At 40.2% G+C, this 18246-nt stretch overlaps 1 protein-coding gene across 6 annotated transcripts in view; it reads left to right on the top strand.

The window, feature by feature from the left end:
* LOC149843917 (putative histone-arginine methyltransferase CARM1) overlaps positions 1 to 18246 on the top strand; it is a 65739-nt gene that overhangs the window by 15462 nt on the left and 32031 nt on the right. For all 6 annotated transcript variants that reach the window (XR_016430938.1, XR_016430940.1, XR_016430939.1 and 3 more), the window contains exon 9: positions 3494 to 3548. Coding sequence is in view for 3 of the 6 variants with exons in the window: in XM_090000161.1 (XP_089856287.1) it covers positions 3494 to 3548 (55 nt within the window). In the remaining 3 variants the exon portion in view is untranslated. The remainder of the gene's footprint in view (positions 1 to 3493; positions 3549 to 18246) is intronic.

Genomic DNA, 18246 nt, shown 5'->3' with positions numbered 1-18246 from the left:
TATCTCATGCATAGTACCAAATCTGTCCCTGATACCATTAATTGACATCTGTTATGTTCAGTACTTCATTGGCTAAACCTAGGTGGATTCAATGTTACATTCTTTTTGCTCTTTCTTGAAAAATAATGGCTTTTATAGTCAAACTAGGATAATTTGTTAAAATAATGATGTAAGTCATAAGTGATATGTTGTCGGTCCGAACTCCAACAGGTACATTAAAAGGATTGCCACCTATTTTTATGCATGCTCAAGTCCAAGGTTTTTGATTTTATACCATGGATAGATGGATCATGACTTGATGTGCCATACCCAACATATTTGTAAATTCTTGAGGCTCTAAATATCATTTTCTTCTCAGTGAAAAGCATGATCCAGGTGTATTATGAGTAAATAGACCATTTCAAATACATCTATGGGGTCAGAATTGCGGAAAAAACACCAGAGAACCTTGAAAACCCATTTAACGTGTTTCATTTATCATATTTTATTCAGCATGCTTTCATCGCTATATATATTTATTTGTCTTGGTTGGTTCCTCCTATACTGGTAGGAGGGAAGGGCGACTTTGATTTCTTAATTTTTCCTTTTTTTGGTTCTTTTTTTCTAATCTGACCTTAGAGATGTGATCTGCATGGTTTGTTTAGGAGGAATCTGTTGAGGAATGTAAATATGTATTACTATGATGTGTGCTACCCCTCCTTGCACATCTTATTATTTATAGGGGTATTCTTATGCTTAGCCATGGATTGCTGTAAACTGCACGTTTTTTTGTCTTTTAGTGAGCCATAGGGGACTCCTTAGTTGTCAAAAGCACTAGTCAGAACCTAGGTGGAAGACCCTTAAAAAGGCTAGTTGTAGCCTAGGCAGGAATAGTCGGCCTAGGCGGGACCAAAAAATAAAACATTAAGAAAAACACAAATTTTACAATAAATAGCTAAATTTAATAACAAACATATGATTGTAACTATGGATGAAGTGTGTAATTCAGTGTAACATGTCAGAAAATTCATGAAATTGCATAATATTGTACATACACCAAAACTTGGGGCACACCATCCGGTTACTCTATATACATTCATACATACCTGCCCCTGTTTTGCTAGGTCACTGTTAGGAGTTAGATCCTTCAAAAAATCATAGTTTTTAGATGTCTAATAATCGATCTTAACCATTAACTATGTTTATGATTGTTGCTGAATGAACATGTAATTGATTAAGCATCTTTATGCTCATATGTGTATTTTAAAGAGGTAAACAAATCATCGGTTAATATTGTACTAAAATTTCATGATAAGATGTTTACTTTTGTACATCAAATCAATTTGAAACAAAGCTTGTTTCTCAATAAATAAGTTTTGATAAATATATCTAATGATTCAAATTGAGCATAAAACACACCTAAAACTTTGATATTTGGAGGGTCTTAATGATGACATAAAGAAAAAAAGGGATAGGATAAATCCCGTTCTCATATATATATGGGTTAATCTAACATTGAACTAATTGTGTTTAACATTAGAAGAATTCAACCTTATTAAAATGACTAAAAAACCATTAAAAGAATGGTACTTTTGAAAATGCGTGCTTACTTTTATGAGCATGATAGATCTTTCGAACTTGGAGAGAATTGAAATGTCAAACAGCTTTTTCAAAAAAACAACTTTATGAATCTATCAAACTTACCTTTTTGACCTCCAAAAGTAATCACATATTTTTAAAAATGCCTTCTTTGAAGCATATTTTAGTCCTTTTAATAAGATTGAATCCATCTAATTTTAAACATAATGTTAGATTAACCCTATATATAGATAGATAAATAGATAACTGAAAAACAGATTTTATATGTGTCTGTCAAAAATACATGCATACATGTAAACAACAAAAATAAAAAAGGATAAAAAAATATAAAAAGGGAGAAAAAGGAAGAAAAAAAATAAGAGTGGAGGGCCTAGATGAGACAGAAGAAGAAAAAAAAAAGAAAAGAAAAAAGGAAGACGAAAAAAAAGCGAAGCCGGAGGGGTGAAAGGAGGAAGAAAAAATAAGAAGGTAAAAAAGAAAAGCAAAAGAAGAATAAAAGGAGAGAAAAAAAGAAAGCTTTTGAGGTGGGAGTAGGAAGAAAAAGGAAAGAAAGGGAACAAAAAAATGGCAGTCATGTCCTTACGGCCTGGGCCTGGACTGCCTAGGCAGCTTAGGTCAAAAAACAAGGCCTTACAGCCTAGACCCATGAGCCTAGGCAGTGGCCGTGCGCCTAGGCCTAGACAGAACTTTTGACAACTAAGGTTGACTCCCATATATTGTTGTATCCAGTATCCACTATCCATCTAATTGTTCTTCAATGAAACACAGTGTTTTTCCTCTCTTTCTCTCTTCTCTCTAATGGTGGTTGTCCTAATCTTTTAAATTTATATAGAATCAACTTTTGGATCATCAGAACATGACATGTAAGCAGCTTTGTATAAGGTTTAAAAACTCAACGATTCAAAAATTTCATAAATATCAGCGCTCATAAATCATATTTTTTTACCAGAAAACACGATCTAACAACCAATTCCTAGCAAATAAAACATGATGAATACAATAACAAAAGTGTGTGTATATATATATATAGCTTATGGTGGTATTGGACCACCATAACTTATGGTGGTACACTCTTGATTTACATATGTGTAAGCTCCAAATGCAAAATCTAACCTTTGGATCATGTTTAACATGTTGTATTTACTATTTCCATGTGTTTAAGTTAACTGAAATATGATGTTTTATACCATTTCTAGATCACTCTTATTTTCATGAATTGTGAGCTGTTGATCTTCATCATTTTCATAAATAGGATCTTACAATGTGTTAGACATGATAAAAACCTTCTAACACAGTAAATAAACCATGCTAAACACATCTGTCAGTTAGATCTATCATTTGGTGGTTAGATTCATACAAACAAGATTGTGTACCACCATATGGTATCATGGTAAAGAACCATCTTATATTTTCCCATATGCATGTAAACCTTCTCATCATTTTCTCACTTGTGACTGTTATAATGGACATGTCACATATGAGATGCTGCTTCCTTTAAAAAAATAGAAGAAAATGCTCAATATCAAGTATAAATCGTCATCCTTATAGACGATAACTCAAGTTCTTGCTGTTCTCGATTATCAGAGTCCCTGCTGACTTTGACTTTGTGGAATTATTCTCTTTGGGTGAGAATTCTCATCACTTGCTCTCTTATGACTTTGATAATGGATATTTGAGATGCTGCTTGTAAAAAAATAGAAAAAAGGCTCAATATCAAGTGAAGTGTAAATCGTCATCCATATAGATCTTGACTCAAGTTCTTGTTTTTCTCCATCATCAAAGTCCCTGCTGACGGTGGCTTTGTGCATATCTTATTTGTTCAAACCGTTGTAATTGTTAGGAATATTCACTAAATTCAACTCAACTTCACCTTCTTGCGGTTGTCAAATGATGCTTTTGTTGCTTCCTCTTGTAGGATACACATGGCACCATTTAGTGATGAATATCTTTATGTTGAGGTTGCAAATAAGGTATGCTTGAAACAGTGCTTAACCATTTGGGCTAAAAATGTGTACTGCTTCTCGCACTGATGAGTTTTGACTTTTACTTTTGGGACTTTCTGCTTATTGAAAGATAATGTTTAATTACAAGATGCTACTGTAGCTTGTATTATTGTAAGTTAAAATTGTTAAAGTGAAAATACTGTGGTTATGTTCTGTTTTCTTTGTACATTGTGTTGTATATTAACATGTACACAAGATGATGGTTATGAATCTAATAAAACAAAATTTTCTGCGTTCGTTCTTGATACTAATATATCTAGTCATAGATCTATTTAAAGTGTGAAACAGCCTTATTAATGGAAGAATGCAATTATATCCAGACTGGATCCAAGCTAATTTTTACATTGTGTTAATAGTGAGAATATGATCTGATAGATATAGATGTCAGAACTCATGTCTGGAGTGGATGAAGTCATGCATTCAGACCAGGCTCATTAATTTAGCTGGGTATCGTTTCTGATGTTACCTGATTCAATTTTGCTGCATGTAGTAAAGGATGTGTCTGCCTCTCTAAGCTGTTACGAAGTAAATATAATGAGGTTGTAAAGGATGTGCCTGCCTCTCTAAGCTGTTACGAAGTAAATATAATGAGGTTGTAAAGGATGTGCCTGCCTCTCCAAGCTGTTACGAAGTAAATATAGTGGGGTTGTTATTGTGTAATCTAGCCTATATTGGGGTGTGTGTATTCATAAGTATTGGTCTCCGTTATATCTAGCGAGGCAAAATCTTGGAATGTTATAGGTTTTCTGGTTATGCTTGGAAAATTGCTAGCATTGAAAAGGAAAAAAAGTTTGAGAAAATAAAAAGTTGAGAAAAGAGGGTTGAATTTGATTGGGAAGACCATGATAATGAGCTTAAACATGCGAATTTTGTTGAACTTAATGAGTGGATTATGTAACACCCGAAAATTTCAAACTTGCGAACTTTTTAGAAAACAGGCAAGAGACTAGGAAAAATCTATTTCCTTTAGAGTTTGTTTATGAAATCACTGGAAGACTATTTTTTTGTTAAATCATAAGGCAAACTGACAACCGTGGGCACGTTAGCTAAAAGAACCAAAACTCGCAAAATTCGGTTATCCCAAGGAAAATCCGTTACAAACCCAAAACGTACAGGACACGAGCTAAGAGCAGGAAGAAGAAGTCTTGAAGCCATCTTGCAATCGTGCCATCGCCCGTAGTGTACCTAATCATCACCTGTACCCATAGAATGGGTTAGTTTCGCGAAAAACTAGTAGGTGCACAAGAGAGACTACAGAAAACTGAATTAAGTACATTTAATTAAGTAGGTTACGCAGTTTAAAGCAGATATGCAGTTAAACAGGTAAGCAATGCAAGCAGGTGAATAGTACAAACGCGTAAGTAGTACAAGCAAATAAGTAGTGCGAGCGAGTAAGTAGTGCAAGTGAGTATGTAGTGCAAGTGAGTCAGCAGTGCAAACGAGTAAGTAGTGCAAGTGAGTAAGTAGTGCAAACACTAAGCAGTTTAAAGCAAGTAAGCAGTGCAACTGACAAACGCAACCTACGATTCAATTGATCGTAGGTTGTGAACCACTACACAACTAGCTTGTTCTCGTTCCTAGAACGAGGTCTCTGCATTGAATCAGTATCATGACATCGTTTGTCGCTCTCTCGACTTCTAACAAACGCTTTGTCCTGAACAAGCTTAATCTATTCCCATCTCTCAAAGCCTTACGCGTCCAACAATCACCGGTTATGACTCACTAAGGCGTCATACTTTCACAGAAAAGCCCACCCTTCCGTAGAAGGTCTAAAACATGATCACTAACTCAAATCGCTAACGATCTGATTCTCACACAATGCTAAAACAGAAAGCCGAAACTATGAATTCATAGTTGGCTATCACAAACAATCTCAGAAGATCATCACAACTCACCATAACTTTTTATGGTAAGCAAAAACACAAGATCCACGTCAGATCGCTCGGTCCGGGAGATATACGACCTCACAAGGAATTACCGCCCCAGAGGGTATACCTGGTCTTGGACCATACACTTCCTCACATGAGTTCACCGTCTTTGTGGCTACCCGTTTGTGGACAGTGTACATCCTCACAGAGATTCTATCGCTCTAGCTGGATACCTGGTCTTGATCATACACGCCCTCGCAGATAATCCTTTGGAGATCAGGTCCTCGACAGACACCTCACTCAGTGATACATGCATCAATAATCGACTGCTCCGAACCATTGACTGCCTTGGGGTTAGTAGCCACAATATGGGCACAAACATGTATCTCAGCAATATGCATCGTATCACTCCACACAGAAACATATAATCCTACGCATTGTATTATTGCCACAAAGAATATTGCAATCTTTAAATAGGACCTCAAAGCATGCGTAAACGACACATGAGAACACACAAATATGACAATCCAGTTGATTTTATAGGCGAAGAGTAACTAACTCTATCAGACAGCCAAACAAATAACTGAATAAGACAAGCACTTGTAAAACATATAATTACCATAAAATGGCTTAGTCCATCAACAAGTAATTAAATTAATTATTAGGCATAAACTATTGCATCACAAGCCATTCATAAGCAATCATACGACATCAGTTATATCACAATATGTAAGCAGCTTATAAGACAAGCGGCCACATCAATCCTAGTTGCCACCGGTTCGTAGATTACGAGCTGTATGCAATCACATCAATCATAAGAGATGCAAGCCAACAAGTGCTACGCTGTAATAAGGACCAACCATTTCTACCAAGGGGTAAAGCAAGTCACATGCTAATATGTAGCAGCTGACATAATGCTATTATTATAAGCATTTAACTAGTATGAGAAGCTCCTTATTACTCCGCAATGAACTGCGTAAGCAGTTTAACCAACTAGAGTAATGCCTTGACAGGCGTGCATAACTCAACGAGTAGCATACTGAACTACCGAGTAAGCAAGCGATCGACCAGTGTGAACAAACTTTATGTTTCGATATTACTGGCCTGCGGGTACGCGCAGACAAAACATAGAAACAACTGAGACCTATGTCACATGGGTGCGGGTGCGGGGATTCGACACTTCCAAAAAACCCGGGTGCAGCAGGGGAAAAAATGTGTATATATATAGGGCATTTCATAGGGCATTTTTTTTACATGTATGCAAGCAGCTGCCATCAGAATTTTTTTTTAATTCCGCAGCCCATTTCATAGGGCATTTTTTTTTTAAAAAAAATGGACCGAAATGATCCTGGGTGCTGTCAACGCACCCAGGATCGCGTTGACCGCACCCGGTGCTGCACCCGCACCCGCAACCGCGTCGAGTCGTGTCAACGTGGGTGCGACACCCTGTTAGCCGAATCCCTGTGACATAGACTGAGACTAGTTCGGGCGTCTGTTATTCTTTGTATTTTCAATAACCCGAATAGCTAGTTGAGTCCACTCCAAAGGGGACAACTTTAACCGAGAGAGGATTTCCCAGAGGCTGAAAAGCAGTGCCACAGATGTATCCAACTTCTGCAAAAGTGTTGAGCTAACTAATATAGCCCCTTTCCCCTTAACTCCAATGACTGGGGAGGCCAGATCATTGCCCGTGGGGTGGTTGTTAACAACCTGTCCATTGGAGTTTTGTACCGCTCTGTGCTCTCCGTTTACAGAACAACCAAAAGCGAATGTGTGCGTTAGAGGTTGCTTAACTAACGACCCATCCTATGCTATGGTCTTTAAACCACTCGAGCATCTTGCCTGTGAAGGCGAATGTGAGACCATTTATGTGATTACAACATTGTCATTTAACACTGTTCGAGGTCGCACAACCGTCTCATTCGATCATCGCAATACTAGACGTGTCGTGCACGACTACAAGTACTCTAGGATGAAGGGGGTATAACTCCTCAATAGAAGCCTCAATAGGAGTGTTTCACAAAGATGTAAAGTTTATCAACTTTACTTTATCTTTTGAAACAACAGTACCTTGTGCCAACATTATGCATGTGATTATCTCGAATCTTATCCGCTATCGGGGTATCTACATATCTCGCATGACTCGATACCAGCCTTGATAAACGGGATACAGACTTCTCAACAGAACACCCGCTAAGAAGTTCACTCAAACCCCCAATTCAGGATCACCCGAGATATGCCAAAAAGGCGAGCAGAACCAGCCAATCACATCATTCTAAATGCTTCGATTTGGAGCAATCTTTGATGCTTTTGCAAAACTCCTTAAAATCTCAAGTCGACTCTGTAGGACTGCGCACACGAAGAGCCAGAATCCTTGCGAGGTATACCTCTCCTTAGACGAAGGTGTATCACCAGCTCCCGACTGAACTCTTTTCGCAAGAGGGAGTGATAGATGTCTCTTGCATCCTCCACGAGGATGCCTCAAACGCGTATGCAATGAGCGACAACCTGAGCGTCATCTGCATTAACAAGGCAGTAACAACACATGCAAAAGTAAGAGCCTAGGCATAAAACGCAACGACAAGGTAAAGACGGTAAGCAGAAGTGCAACGCAAAACCTTTGCGCGATGCGCAACGGCAAAGTAAAGACCGAGCAGGAGTGCAATGCAAAACCCTTGCTCAATGCGCGACGGCAAGGTAAAGACTGAGCAGGAGTGCAACACAAAACCTCGACGCGATGCGCGACGACCAGTAAATGACTGTAAGCAGGAGTGCAACACAAAACCTTTGCGCGATACGCTACGGCAAAGTAAAGGACAAGGATCGCCAAACCGCGTCCTTAAGTTAAGTGCGTACTCGTATAAATATATATGATATATATATATGCATATATATTTATTTAATTGTTCTTTTTAGTTAATTGAACTCAATTCAATTGTCCAAATCTTCTATGCAATCTTCCCCTACCTTTGAGAGTTGCAAGCTTGCTGGTTTCTGCGAGTGTAAGCGATGGACGGCTCGGGTCGCGGAGCGCGAGCAAGATCCGTCGCACGAGCTGCAAAAGTAACAATCTTACCAAGCTAATACCAAAATAGAAGGTCAAGGGCACTGTCACCGTCCTGACGTAAGGGAAGCAGAGGTAGGGGCATCATGCACATGCACACCTGCTATAAGCGCAAAGAGCAGGGGCAAGGCCACGAGCCTCTGCTGACATGTTGTCAGCAGACAACGGGGAGGTAGGGGGTTGCACCCCTGCCCTCAGAAAGCAAAGGGGTAGGCAGGGTTGCGCCCCTGCCTGACAAAATAAAAGAGAAGCAAGGGCAAGCCCCTGCCTGTCAGCAACGAAGGGGAGGCATGGGATTTCGCCCCTGCCTGACGAACATGCAAAGACGCAGGGTCTGGCCCCTGCCCGTTGGCCACAAAGGGGGAAGCAAGGGTGAGGCAAGGGGCTCCACCCTTGCTTACCGAACATGCGAACAGGTAGGGGGCGAAGCCTCTGCCCGATGCCAGAGAAGAGGGAGCAGGGAGGCGGCTCGAGCCCCCCCCGAACAACGGGGGTGCAGGGAGGGGCTCGACCCCTCCCCTGCCGTAACAGAAAGCAGGGAGGGGTCGTGCCCCTTCCTTGCCATAACAGGGAGCAGGGAGGAGGGGATCGACCCCTCCCCTGCCGTAACAGGAAGCAGGGAGGAGGGGCTCAACCCCTCCCTTGCTGTAACATAAAGCAGGGAGGGCTCGTGCCCCTCCCCTGCCGTAACAGGGAGGGGGGCTCGACCCCTCCCCTGACGTAACAGAAGCAGGGAGGGGTCATGCCCCTCTCCTGCCGAACAGAGGGAACAGAGAGGAGGGGGGGGGGGGAGCCCCTCCTCTGTCGTAACAAACCAATCGGCTAGGGCTTTTGCCCTTGTCAGTCGACGAAAGGAAGAAAAGAAAAAGGGGGAGAAAAGTACGAGGCGGCGTACCTGGAGATCATCGACGGCGGCAGCGGCGGCGTTGGAGGGAGGTCGCAGGTGGCGGGGGGTTGACAGGGGTCTCCAGTGAGAGAGAGGGTGCAGTGACGAGTCAGGGGGGGGGGGAGAAGAGAAGAGAGTGAGTGTCGGGGAGAGAGAACGGGAGAGCAGGAGAGGGGAATCAGGAGAGAGATGAGGGGGGGGGGTTTCGTATTTGAAACCCCCTGCCTCGCTGTCTATAGAAGACCAGAGGGAGAGAGACGAGAGGGGGAAGGAGGTTTCGAGAACCTCCCCCCTTCGTCGCTGCGTGCTTTTAAAAGAACGCAGCCGACCTATCATCCGGTTTGGATCCGGGTCCGGATCCAAACAATTTTTTTTTTGCGTTATTAGAGATTATAAGTAGAAATTAGGTAACTAACAAGTCAAAAATATGGACTATTAAAAATGAATTGTGAATCAGATTTGACAAAGCAATTTGCCTCAAAGTAAACCAACACACAAATAATAGAAATGAACCATTACACAATAAATTTCAAAGTCATAAGTAGTAGAGATCGAGACCATACCATCTATCTAATCCCCAAGTTCTTGACATCATTACAATCTCTAAGAAAATGAAAATGGGAAAATGATCAAGAATCATTGAAATCATCATCTAGAGAGTTCATGTCATCTTCATTGTTTCTTTTCGTTTCTCATAATCTTCTTCATTACTTCACAAACTCCATTTTGTTCTATCTCCTTAAATTAATTCTTTTATTTTTTTTATATCAGTTACACTTGCATTGATCTGTTATATCTTTGAGTGACTGATTTTGATGAGGAGGAGGCTGGACAACGGGTTGACCTGACATGGCTTTTGGGTCGGGTTAGGCCCAGTCATGCTTGATCTGCTAACAAACTAGGCCGAGGGCCAATACCTTGGTCGGGCCACAGACTAGAAGATTTGTATGACAGGCTGGATGTGATTCCATTTCCACCCCATTTTTAAGGGGACATATACAGATCAAGCTAACCTTGGTTCAAGCAGGGCTGGATCTAAAAAATGAGGCATAAGCCCAATTTGTATTCATGTATACATATAACAAAGCATTTAATTGGGTATAGAAATGAGAAATCCTCTTCATAATGTTTGTTTTTTTAAGAGATGTGGTTATATATATGTATATATATACATATATATATATGTATTTTATATTTATATATAATTTGTTTATTTATTTTTATAGATTGTATTTAGGGTGTGTTTTGTATTTTTATTTTTGACCATCTAGCTGGTGAGAGCTCCCAATTGCAAGATATATTCTAGTCATCGGGAGCTCCCCAATGGCTAGTAGGTCTCTCTCTCTTTCTATCATGTATATATGGGACTTTTGGTCCCTATTCCTTCATGCATGTATTATGCATTTTATGTCAATAAAATTATTTATTTTTACATTGTGAATGTGTGCCTTTGTGCCTCTAGTCTTGAGAGCCTCCCCTTTGTGGGTTGTGTTGTGTTTTTGCCCTAGTAGGCATTTTCTTTGATTCTTGGATATCTCATGAAATGGTATCAGAGCATAAGAGCCATTAGCTCTTGGGACCTTATCCTTGTAATTGTGATCAAGAATGGTTGGCCTCTACTTTTCAAGTGATTGTGGTGCTCATATTCAAGTATTCGTGGTGCTCGTGTGTTCGCGGTGCCATTTTTGTCTGTGCAACCTTCATCCTTTTCCTTCTTCTCTTTCTCTCTCTATTCTTCCTCCATTTCCATGGTCGATAAGGAGGTTGTCACCATCGTCCTCATCAAGTTTGATGGAACAATTGCTGTAGGTGGGCCACGACGATGAAGCGATTCCTTTTTGGAAAAGAACTATGGGATGGTTTTACTCCGGAACTTCAACTCGTTCTTATCAAGAAGGTGAATGGAGTGGAGGATGTCCTAAAAGATGGTGAAAAAGAGAAGGCTATGTCCGATTACCAGAAAACCTTGAGAGATTTGGAAGTGGGCCATGCTAAGGTCCTTTTATGGTTCATGAATAACATGGATCAAAATCCATATGATAACATTTTGAGCTTTGAATGGACCGATGAAGCATGGACCTTTCTAAAGGAAATGTATGCTAAAAAGATGCGCACCTATTTGTGGGAACTTAGAGATAAGATCCATTCATGCAATCCAAGTGATCGATCTATGAGAGAATACTATGACAAATTTAAAAGTTTTGTGGGATGAGATGGCTAGCCATGATCCTATATGGAATACACCTATTGATGCCAAGCAATGGAAGAAGTGTGTTCAAGAAGAACAATTCTTGCAATTTATAAAAGGATTGAAACCCGATTATGAACAAGTGTGAATTTCCATTATACATAGATGAGCGACTCATGAGATTCTCACTACATGAAATTTTGGCGGAAGTGTGTATGGAGTAAACGAGACTCAAGTCTTCTCTGAAGCCAAAAGAACCCAAGAAAACCATGTTGGCTGTATCTAGGCTCGGTTCCAATATTAAAGCCTACAAACCACTGGCGGAGCCAGGGGTAGGCATGGGTGGGCGGTCGCCAACCCCAGAATTAGAAATAGAGTCGGGCCCTTAAGTCAGACTCGGATCGGATCAGATCGGATTCGAGCCAGACCGGGACCCGGGCTCTCGATCATTCTAGAGCCTGCTTCTTTAAAAGACGCAGGCCGAAAGGGGCGAAGGGTAAAACCCTCACTACTTTCCCTCTCTCCTCTGCTCCGCCCCTCCGTTCCCCATCTGTCACCAGCCACCACATTCGTTGGCGCTCCTCCCCCGTGCTCTGCAGCCACCGGTGACTGCGCCGTCGGCCTCCCTTCGGTGAACCCGTGGTGCCCCCCTCCGAGCTTCTCCCTCTCTACTGCAAGCTCCGACAACGCAAGCCGCCGATGTCGGACCTTCCTCCTCCTTCGTCATCTTCCTTTCGTCGGCGACCATAGCCAGCCGCCGGCCGTCGCAGGTAACCTCTCCACCCCCTCTCTCTTGCTTTTCTAGTTGATCGGCAGGGGCTGAAGCCCCTGCCTATAGCTCTGTTTTTTGACAGGGCGCGACCTGTCGGCCAGTGTGGTTGGCTGGGGCTTTGGGGCTTCCTGTCTATTGATGTTGTTCGGCAGGGGGCTTCACTCCCACTGCCTTGTGTTGTTTCCAGACAGGAGGCTCCACCTCCTGTCCCCTTGTTTCCCGGCGGGGTGCGAGCCCCCCCCCCCTTCCCTCTTATGTTTTCCGGCAGGGGGCTCTACCCCCTGCCTCCTTGATGTTTTTCCAGCACTGGGGCGAATCCTCCCCTGCCCTCTTCCTGGTTTACGGCAGGGGGTGCCCCCCCTGCCTCTTCTGCTGTTTCTCGGCAGGGGGCGTCCCCCTGCCTCTGCTGGTGTTTCCGGCAGGGGGCTTCACCCCCCCTTGCCTCTGTGAACCCTTCCCGATAGGGGGTTTTGCCCCCCTGTCCCTCGATTGTTGTCTAGGTCTCTTCTTCCCCTGCCTCCTCTGATTGCCGGTAGGGGGCTTCTCCCCCTTGCCTTGCTCTTGTTCTTGTTGTCAGCAGGGGTGGAGCCCATGCCTTTCTCCTTTCCGGGGGGGGGGGGGGGGGGGGCTCCGCCCCCTTTTCTGTTGTGGCAGGCTCGGCAGGAAGTCCCTTCTCCCTCCCCTGCCTTCCTTGTCCTGGCAAGCAGGGAGCCCTTGCTCCCTGCATCTGTTGCTCTTTGCCAGGCAAGGGTGAGGCCCCTGCCCCTGTCACCCTTGCAGGCAGGGTGCAGTGTAAATTGTCCGCCCACCCAACGAAAAACTTCTGGCTCCGCCACTGCTACAAACCTTCGACAAGATGGTGCTCGGAAGAAAAAGATTATTTGCTATTTTTGTAGAGAACCAGAGTATATCATACCTTATTGCCCTAAGTTGAAGAAGGTGGGCGAAAAGAGTGACATCGATTCATTCCCAAGGAGAAAAGAGTGGATTCGATGATGGTTCCAAAACCATCAAATCTCTCTCCTTGTCTCAATTGGTGGAAGCTCTTCAATCGCTACTCAAAGCTCCATCCACTACCACTGGTGTCACAGTCTCTATCTCTTCCCCTGGCGGTATGAATTATTGTCTCTTGGATTCAGGAGCATCTTTTTATATGACCTCAAATGGTGATCTCCTTTTCGATTGTCACACTAATTTATGACTCTTTTGTCTCAACAATTGATGTAACTTCTTTATACATAAAGGCATAGGAAGCATTGATAAAACTCTTAAAAATTCAAAAAAGTTTTTTGTTTCAAATGTTAGGCATATTCCAAAACTAAGTTTAAACCTTCTTTCTGTTTCTCAAATTTTTGACCATGGGTATGGTGTTTCCTTCTCTTTAAGTGATTGAGCATGGCCATAGAGAAGAACTACAACAACAACAACAACAACAACGCTTTCATCCCAAACAATTGGGGTCGGCGATATGAACCAAAAAGAAAATCATTTTGTGTCCTCCACATGAATCCTTCTCCTCCAATCATTTCTATCCAATGTCATGTCCTCGGTGAGGTTCAAAGCATTCATATCCTTTCTTATCATCTCCATCCAAGTCTTCTTAGGCCTACCCCGACCTCTTTTAGCTAATAGATTTTCCCATTTCTCCATCTTTCTAAACGGAGCATCATTAGGCCTTCGCCGAATATGCCCAAACCATCGTAAACGATTCTCACTCATCTTATTTTCAATGGATGCAATGCCTACCTTCTTACGTATTTCCTCGTTCCGAATCTTATCTTTTAGTGTATTTCCACACATCCATCGAAGCATACGCATCTCGGTTACACTCATTTTTTGCAAATGATGTCTTTTGGCAGCCCAACATTCCGTACCATATAGTAAAGCGGTTCTAATTGTCGTCCTATAAAACTTTCCCTTCAACCGCAATGGCATTCTAAGATCGCACAACACTCCAGTTGTACTTTTCCATTTCAGCCACCCAACCTTAATCCTATGATTTACATCACCATCAATTTCTCCATTCTTTTGAATGATAGATCCCAAATATTTGAAACAATCATCCACCGCTATTTGTTGCTCACCAAGCTTCACTACACTCTCATCGCTACTTCGTTGCTTCCTAAACCGACATTCCATATATTCTGTCTTACTCTTACTCAACGTAAAACCTCCTGCTTCCAAAGTCTGTCTCCATAATTCTAACTTAGAATTAACCCCAGCTCTAGACTCATCAATCCAAACAATATCATCAGCAAACAACATACACCACGGCACATTTTATTGAATTGATCTCGAAAGTTCATCTATCACTATAGCAAAAAGGAAAGGGCTTAATGCAGATCCTTGATGTAACCCAACCATTATAGGAAAGTTGGTTGTCACCCCTCCACAAGTGCGGACAGGAGTGACAGCCCAACTTTCCTAGAGAAGAACTACATGAACTGTATTGAATTATCCAATTTTTTTTGTAATATTGCCAAACATAGTGATTATGAAGTTTGACATTGACGTTTAGGTCATCCTTGTGTATCCAAAGTCTGATATTTTAATTGTTTGCAAAAATATTTGTCTTGTTGAAAATCTTATGCTATTGATTGCATAATCCAAAAAATGAAATCTCTTCCTTTTGCTAAACACAATTTCATTTCTTTCCTATCTATTGAATTGGTGCACTTGGACGTTTGGGGTCTCGCTCCTATTGCTTCAAAGGATGATTTCTTTTACTATATTGTGTTTGCAGATGATTTTTCTAGATATACTTAGATTTAATTTTTGGCATAAGTCAGAAGCTTTCCATCATTTTAAAATTTTTCATGCTATGATAAAAAATCAATTTAATTCTAACATATCTATTTTTCGAACGGATTCAAGAGAGAGTATGTTTCAAATGATTTAAAAAATTACCTTGATTTAAATGATATTTCTCATCAAAGGTCTTGTCCTAATACCCTTCAACAAAATCGTTTAGCAGATGGGAACCATAGGCACATTATAAAAACTTCTAGAACCTTTTTCGTTTCAATGTTCCAAAATATTTGTGGGCTGAGGTTGTCCTTACTGCTGTTTATCTCATAAACCCCTCTTCTTTAGAAAACATCATCCTTTTTGAAAAACTTTCTCGTGTTCAATCGAATTATAGTAGGTTGAGAGTTTTTTGTTGTAAATGTTTTGTTTTAAATGAAAAAAGAGACAACCTCTGACCAAAATCCATTCCTTGTGTTTTTGTTTGTTATGCCGAGAATAAAAAAGAATTAGGTGTTATGATGTTAAAAATAACAAATTATATGTTTCAAGAAATGTTTATTTTGTTGAAAAGTAAAGCTATTTTGACTCTAGTATGCCTAAGAAAGATAATGGATATTCATTTTTGTTGGATTTATTGCCTAAAGAAAATATTGATAATGATGTTGATGTGCTTGATCAAGAAGAGAACATTACCAATTTTGAACCTCCAGTAGATGTCAATGATGACCGTACCGAGAATTTCATTTCTAAAGTTGAACCTCCTATCCTCACTTATTCTAGAAGAACCACTGAGAAACAACCTAGTGCTTTAGAAAGATTCACTTAGATAGAACAAGATGAAACTTCCAACCTTGGAAGATCTACTAGAATTTTGACACCTCCCGATCAATTTGTATTCTATGAGTCTTTCTCTCAACGTAGGGACATGTTTAGTGTGGTTATTCCTATTTTGAACCTAAGATTTATGGTTATGCTAAAGATTTTCTGAAGTGGATTGAGGCCACGAAGATTGAACTGAAATCCTTAGAAAGATCCAATAGTTGGGATATTATGAAATTACCAAATGTGAAAAATCCAATAGGATATAGACGAGTATATAAGGTCAAAACCAAAAGTGATGGGACATTAGAAAAATACATAACCAGATTAATTGATAAGGGATATGCTCAAGAACACATAATAGACTGAGGAAACCTTTGTTCTTGTAGCAAAAATGACTACTATTAGTTCTTTCATAGACTTAACTTCCATTAGAGGTTGGCTTGTATATCAAATGGATGTGAAACATGCTTTTTTTAATGTAGATTTGGAAGAAAAAGTATATATGGATCTGCTTCCAGGTCTTGAGGTTCCATATGGTTACATTCTCTATTTAAAGAAAGCTTTGTATGGCTTAAAACAGGCTCTTAAAACCTGGTTGATAGATTCATTACTGCCATGCTAAATCTTGTATATAGACCGTACTATATTGACATTGCTTTATTTGCTAAGACATCTGATGCAGGTATCGTCATTCTACTTTTGTATGTAAATGCCATGATCATTGCTGGTGTAGACAAACACAAAGTTAGTCATATTAAACATGTTAAAAATAATTTTGAAATGATTGATCTTGGATTTCTTACATATTTTCTTGGTGTAGAGGTTGCATACTCACCTCGTGGGTATTTATTGACCCAAACTAAATTTGCAACTGAGATCAATGACATGTCTGAAATTACTAACGAGAAAAGTGTCGACACTCCAAAAATGATTAATGCAAAAATAAAAAAATTGATGATGAAACACCGTTAGAGGATCCCACACCGTCAGATGATTAGATCTCTCACATATTTATCTATCATCAAGCCTGATATCACTAATGCAGTTCATATTGCAAGTTAATTTCAACAGTTGCCAACTACTGTGCATGAGTGTTGTTATGAGAATAATTAGATATATTCAAAGAACTTCTTTCCAAGGCCTTTTTTTATCGTCTTCCTCCTCCCTTGATTTAGTTGCATTCTCTGATTCAAATTGGGAAGGAAATCCTAATGATTGTCGCTCAATTACTGATTTTTGTGTGTTTTTAAGTGACTCGCTCATATCGTGTAAGTGCAAAATACAAAAAAAAGTTTCTCTTTCATTAATGAAAGTTGAGTACCGAGCCATGTTAGAAATTGTATGATTGAGATGACCCCTTGAAGATATAGGGGTACATCTCATGATGCTCTCAAAGCTTTGCCGTGACAATAAAAATGCCACCATACGTTTTGTGAGAGGACTAAGCACATTGAGATGGATTGTTACTATGTTCGAGAAGAATACTTGAAAATGATCATATCATTGCCTTATGTAACCTATGAATATCAATTGACAGACTTCTTCATCAAGGCCCTTCCTTCTCCTAGATTCTATTTTGTCCTTGACAAACTTTCGGTAATGTCACTGTAAGTTTGAGCAGTGGTAAAAGATGTGGTTATATATATAAATATGAATATGTATACACATATGTATGTGATTATGTGTATATGCATTTTGTATTTATATATATTTTTGTTTATTTATTTTTATAGATTGTATTTAGGGTTTGTTTTGTATTTTGTATTTTTTATTTTTTGACCATGGGCAGTTCTATCTTTTTGACCAGATAGCCGTTGGGAGCTCCCAACAGCTAGTAGATCTTTCTATTCTCTTTCTATCATGTTTATATATGGGACTTTTGGTCCCTATTCCTTCATGCATGTATTATGCATTTTATATCAATAAAATAATTTATTTTTACAATGTGAATGTGTGCCTCTTGAGAGCCTCCCCTTTGTGGGTTGTGTTGTGTTTTTGCCCTAGTAGGCATTTTCTTTGATTATTGGAGATCTCATTACAGTTTTCCCTTTGTGATTGTCTTATTTTCATAATGAATATCCTCTACTTTTTTGGTCTACCCTTGATTCTGCCATCAATCTTCATTTTTGCATGTTATGAAGGAAATCATAATCAAAACCCTTCTATTAATCACAAGAAGGGTGATTGTGGTTTGAGCCTCACTTGAAGATATACCTAAATGAACCAGCTGTGAAAGTTCTTTTAGAAAATTGTTGACTGTAGAGTCACTGATGAAAAGTGCTCAGGCTCAACATTCTTTGCATCTTGGTGGTCATGC

This window comes from Nuphar pumila, chromosome 3, assembly GCF_984573655.1.
Source record: "Nuphar pumila chromosome 3, dmNupPumi1.hap1.1, whole genome shotgun sequence".
In the NCBI taxonomy this organism is placed as follows: domain Eukaryota; kingdom Viridiplantae; phylum Streptophyta; class Magnoliopsida; order Nymphaeales; family Nymphaeaceae; genus Nuphar; species Nuphar pumila.
Note: the sequence above shows the minus strand (reverse complement) of the source record. Positions and strands in the feature narration are given on the sequence as shown.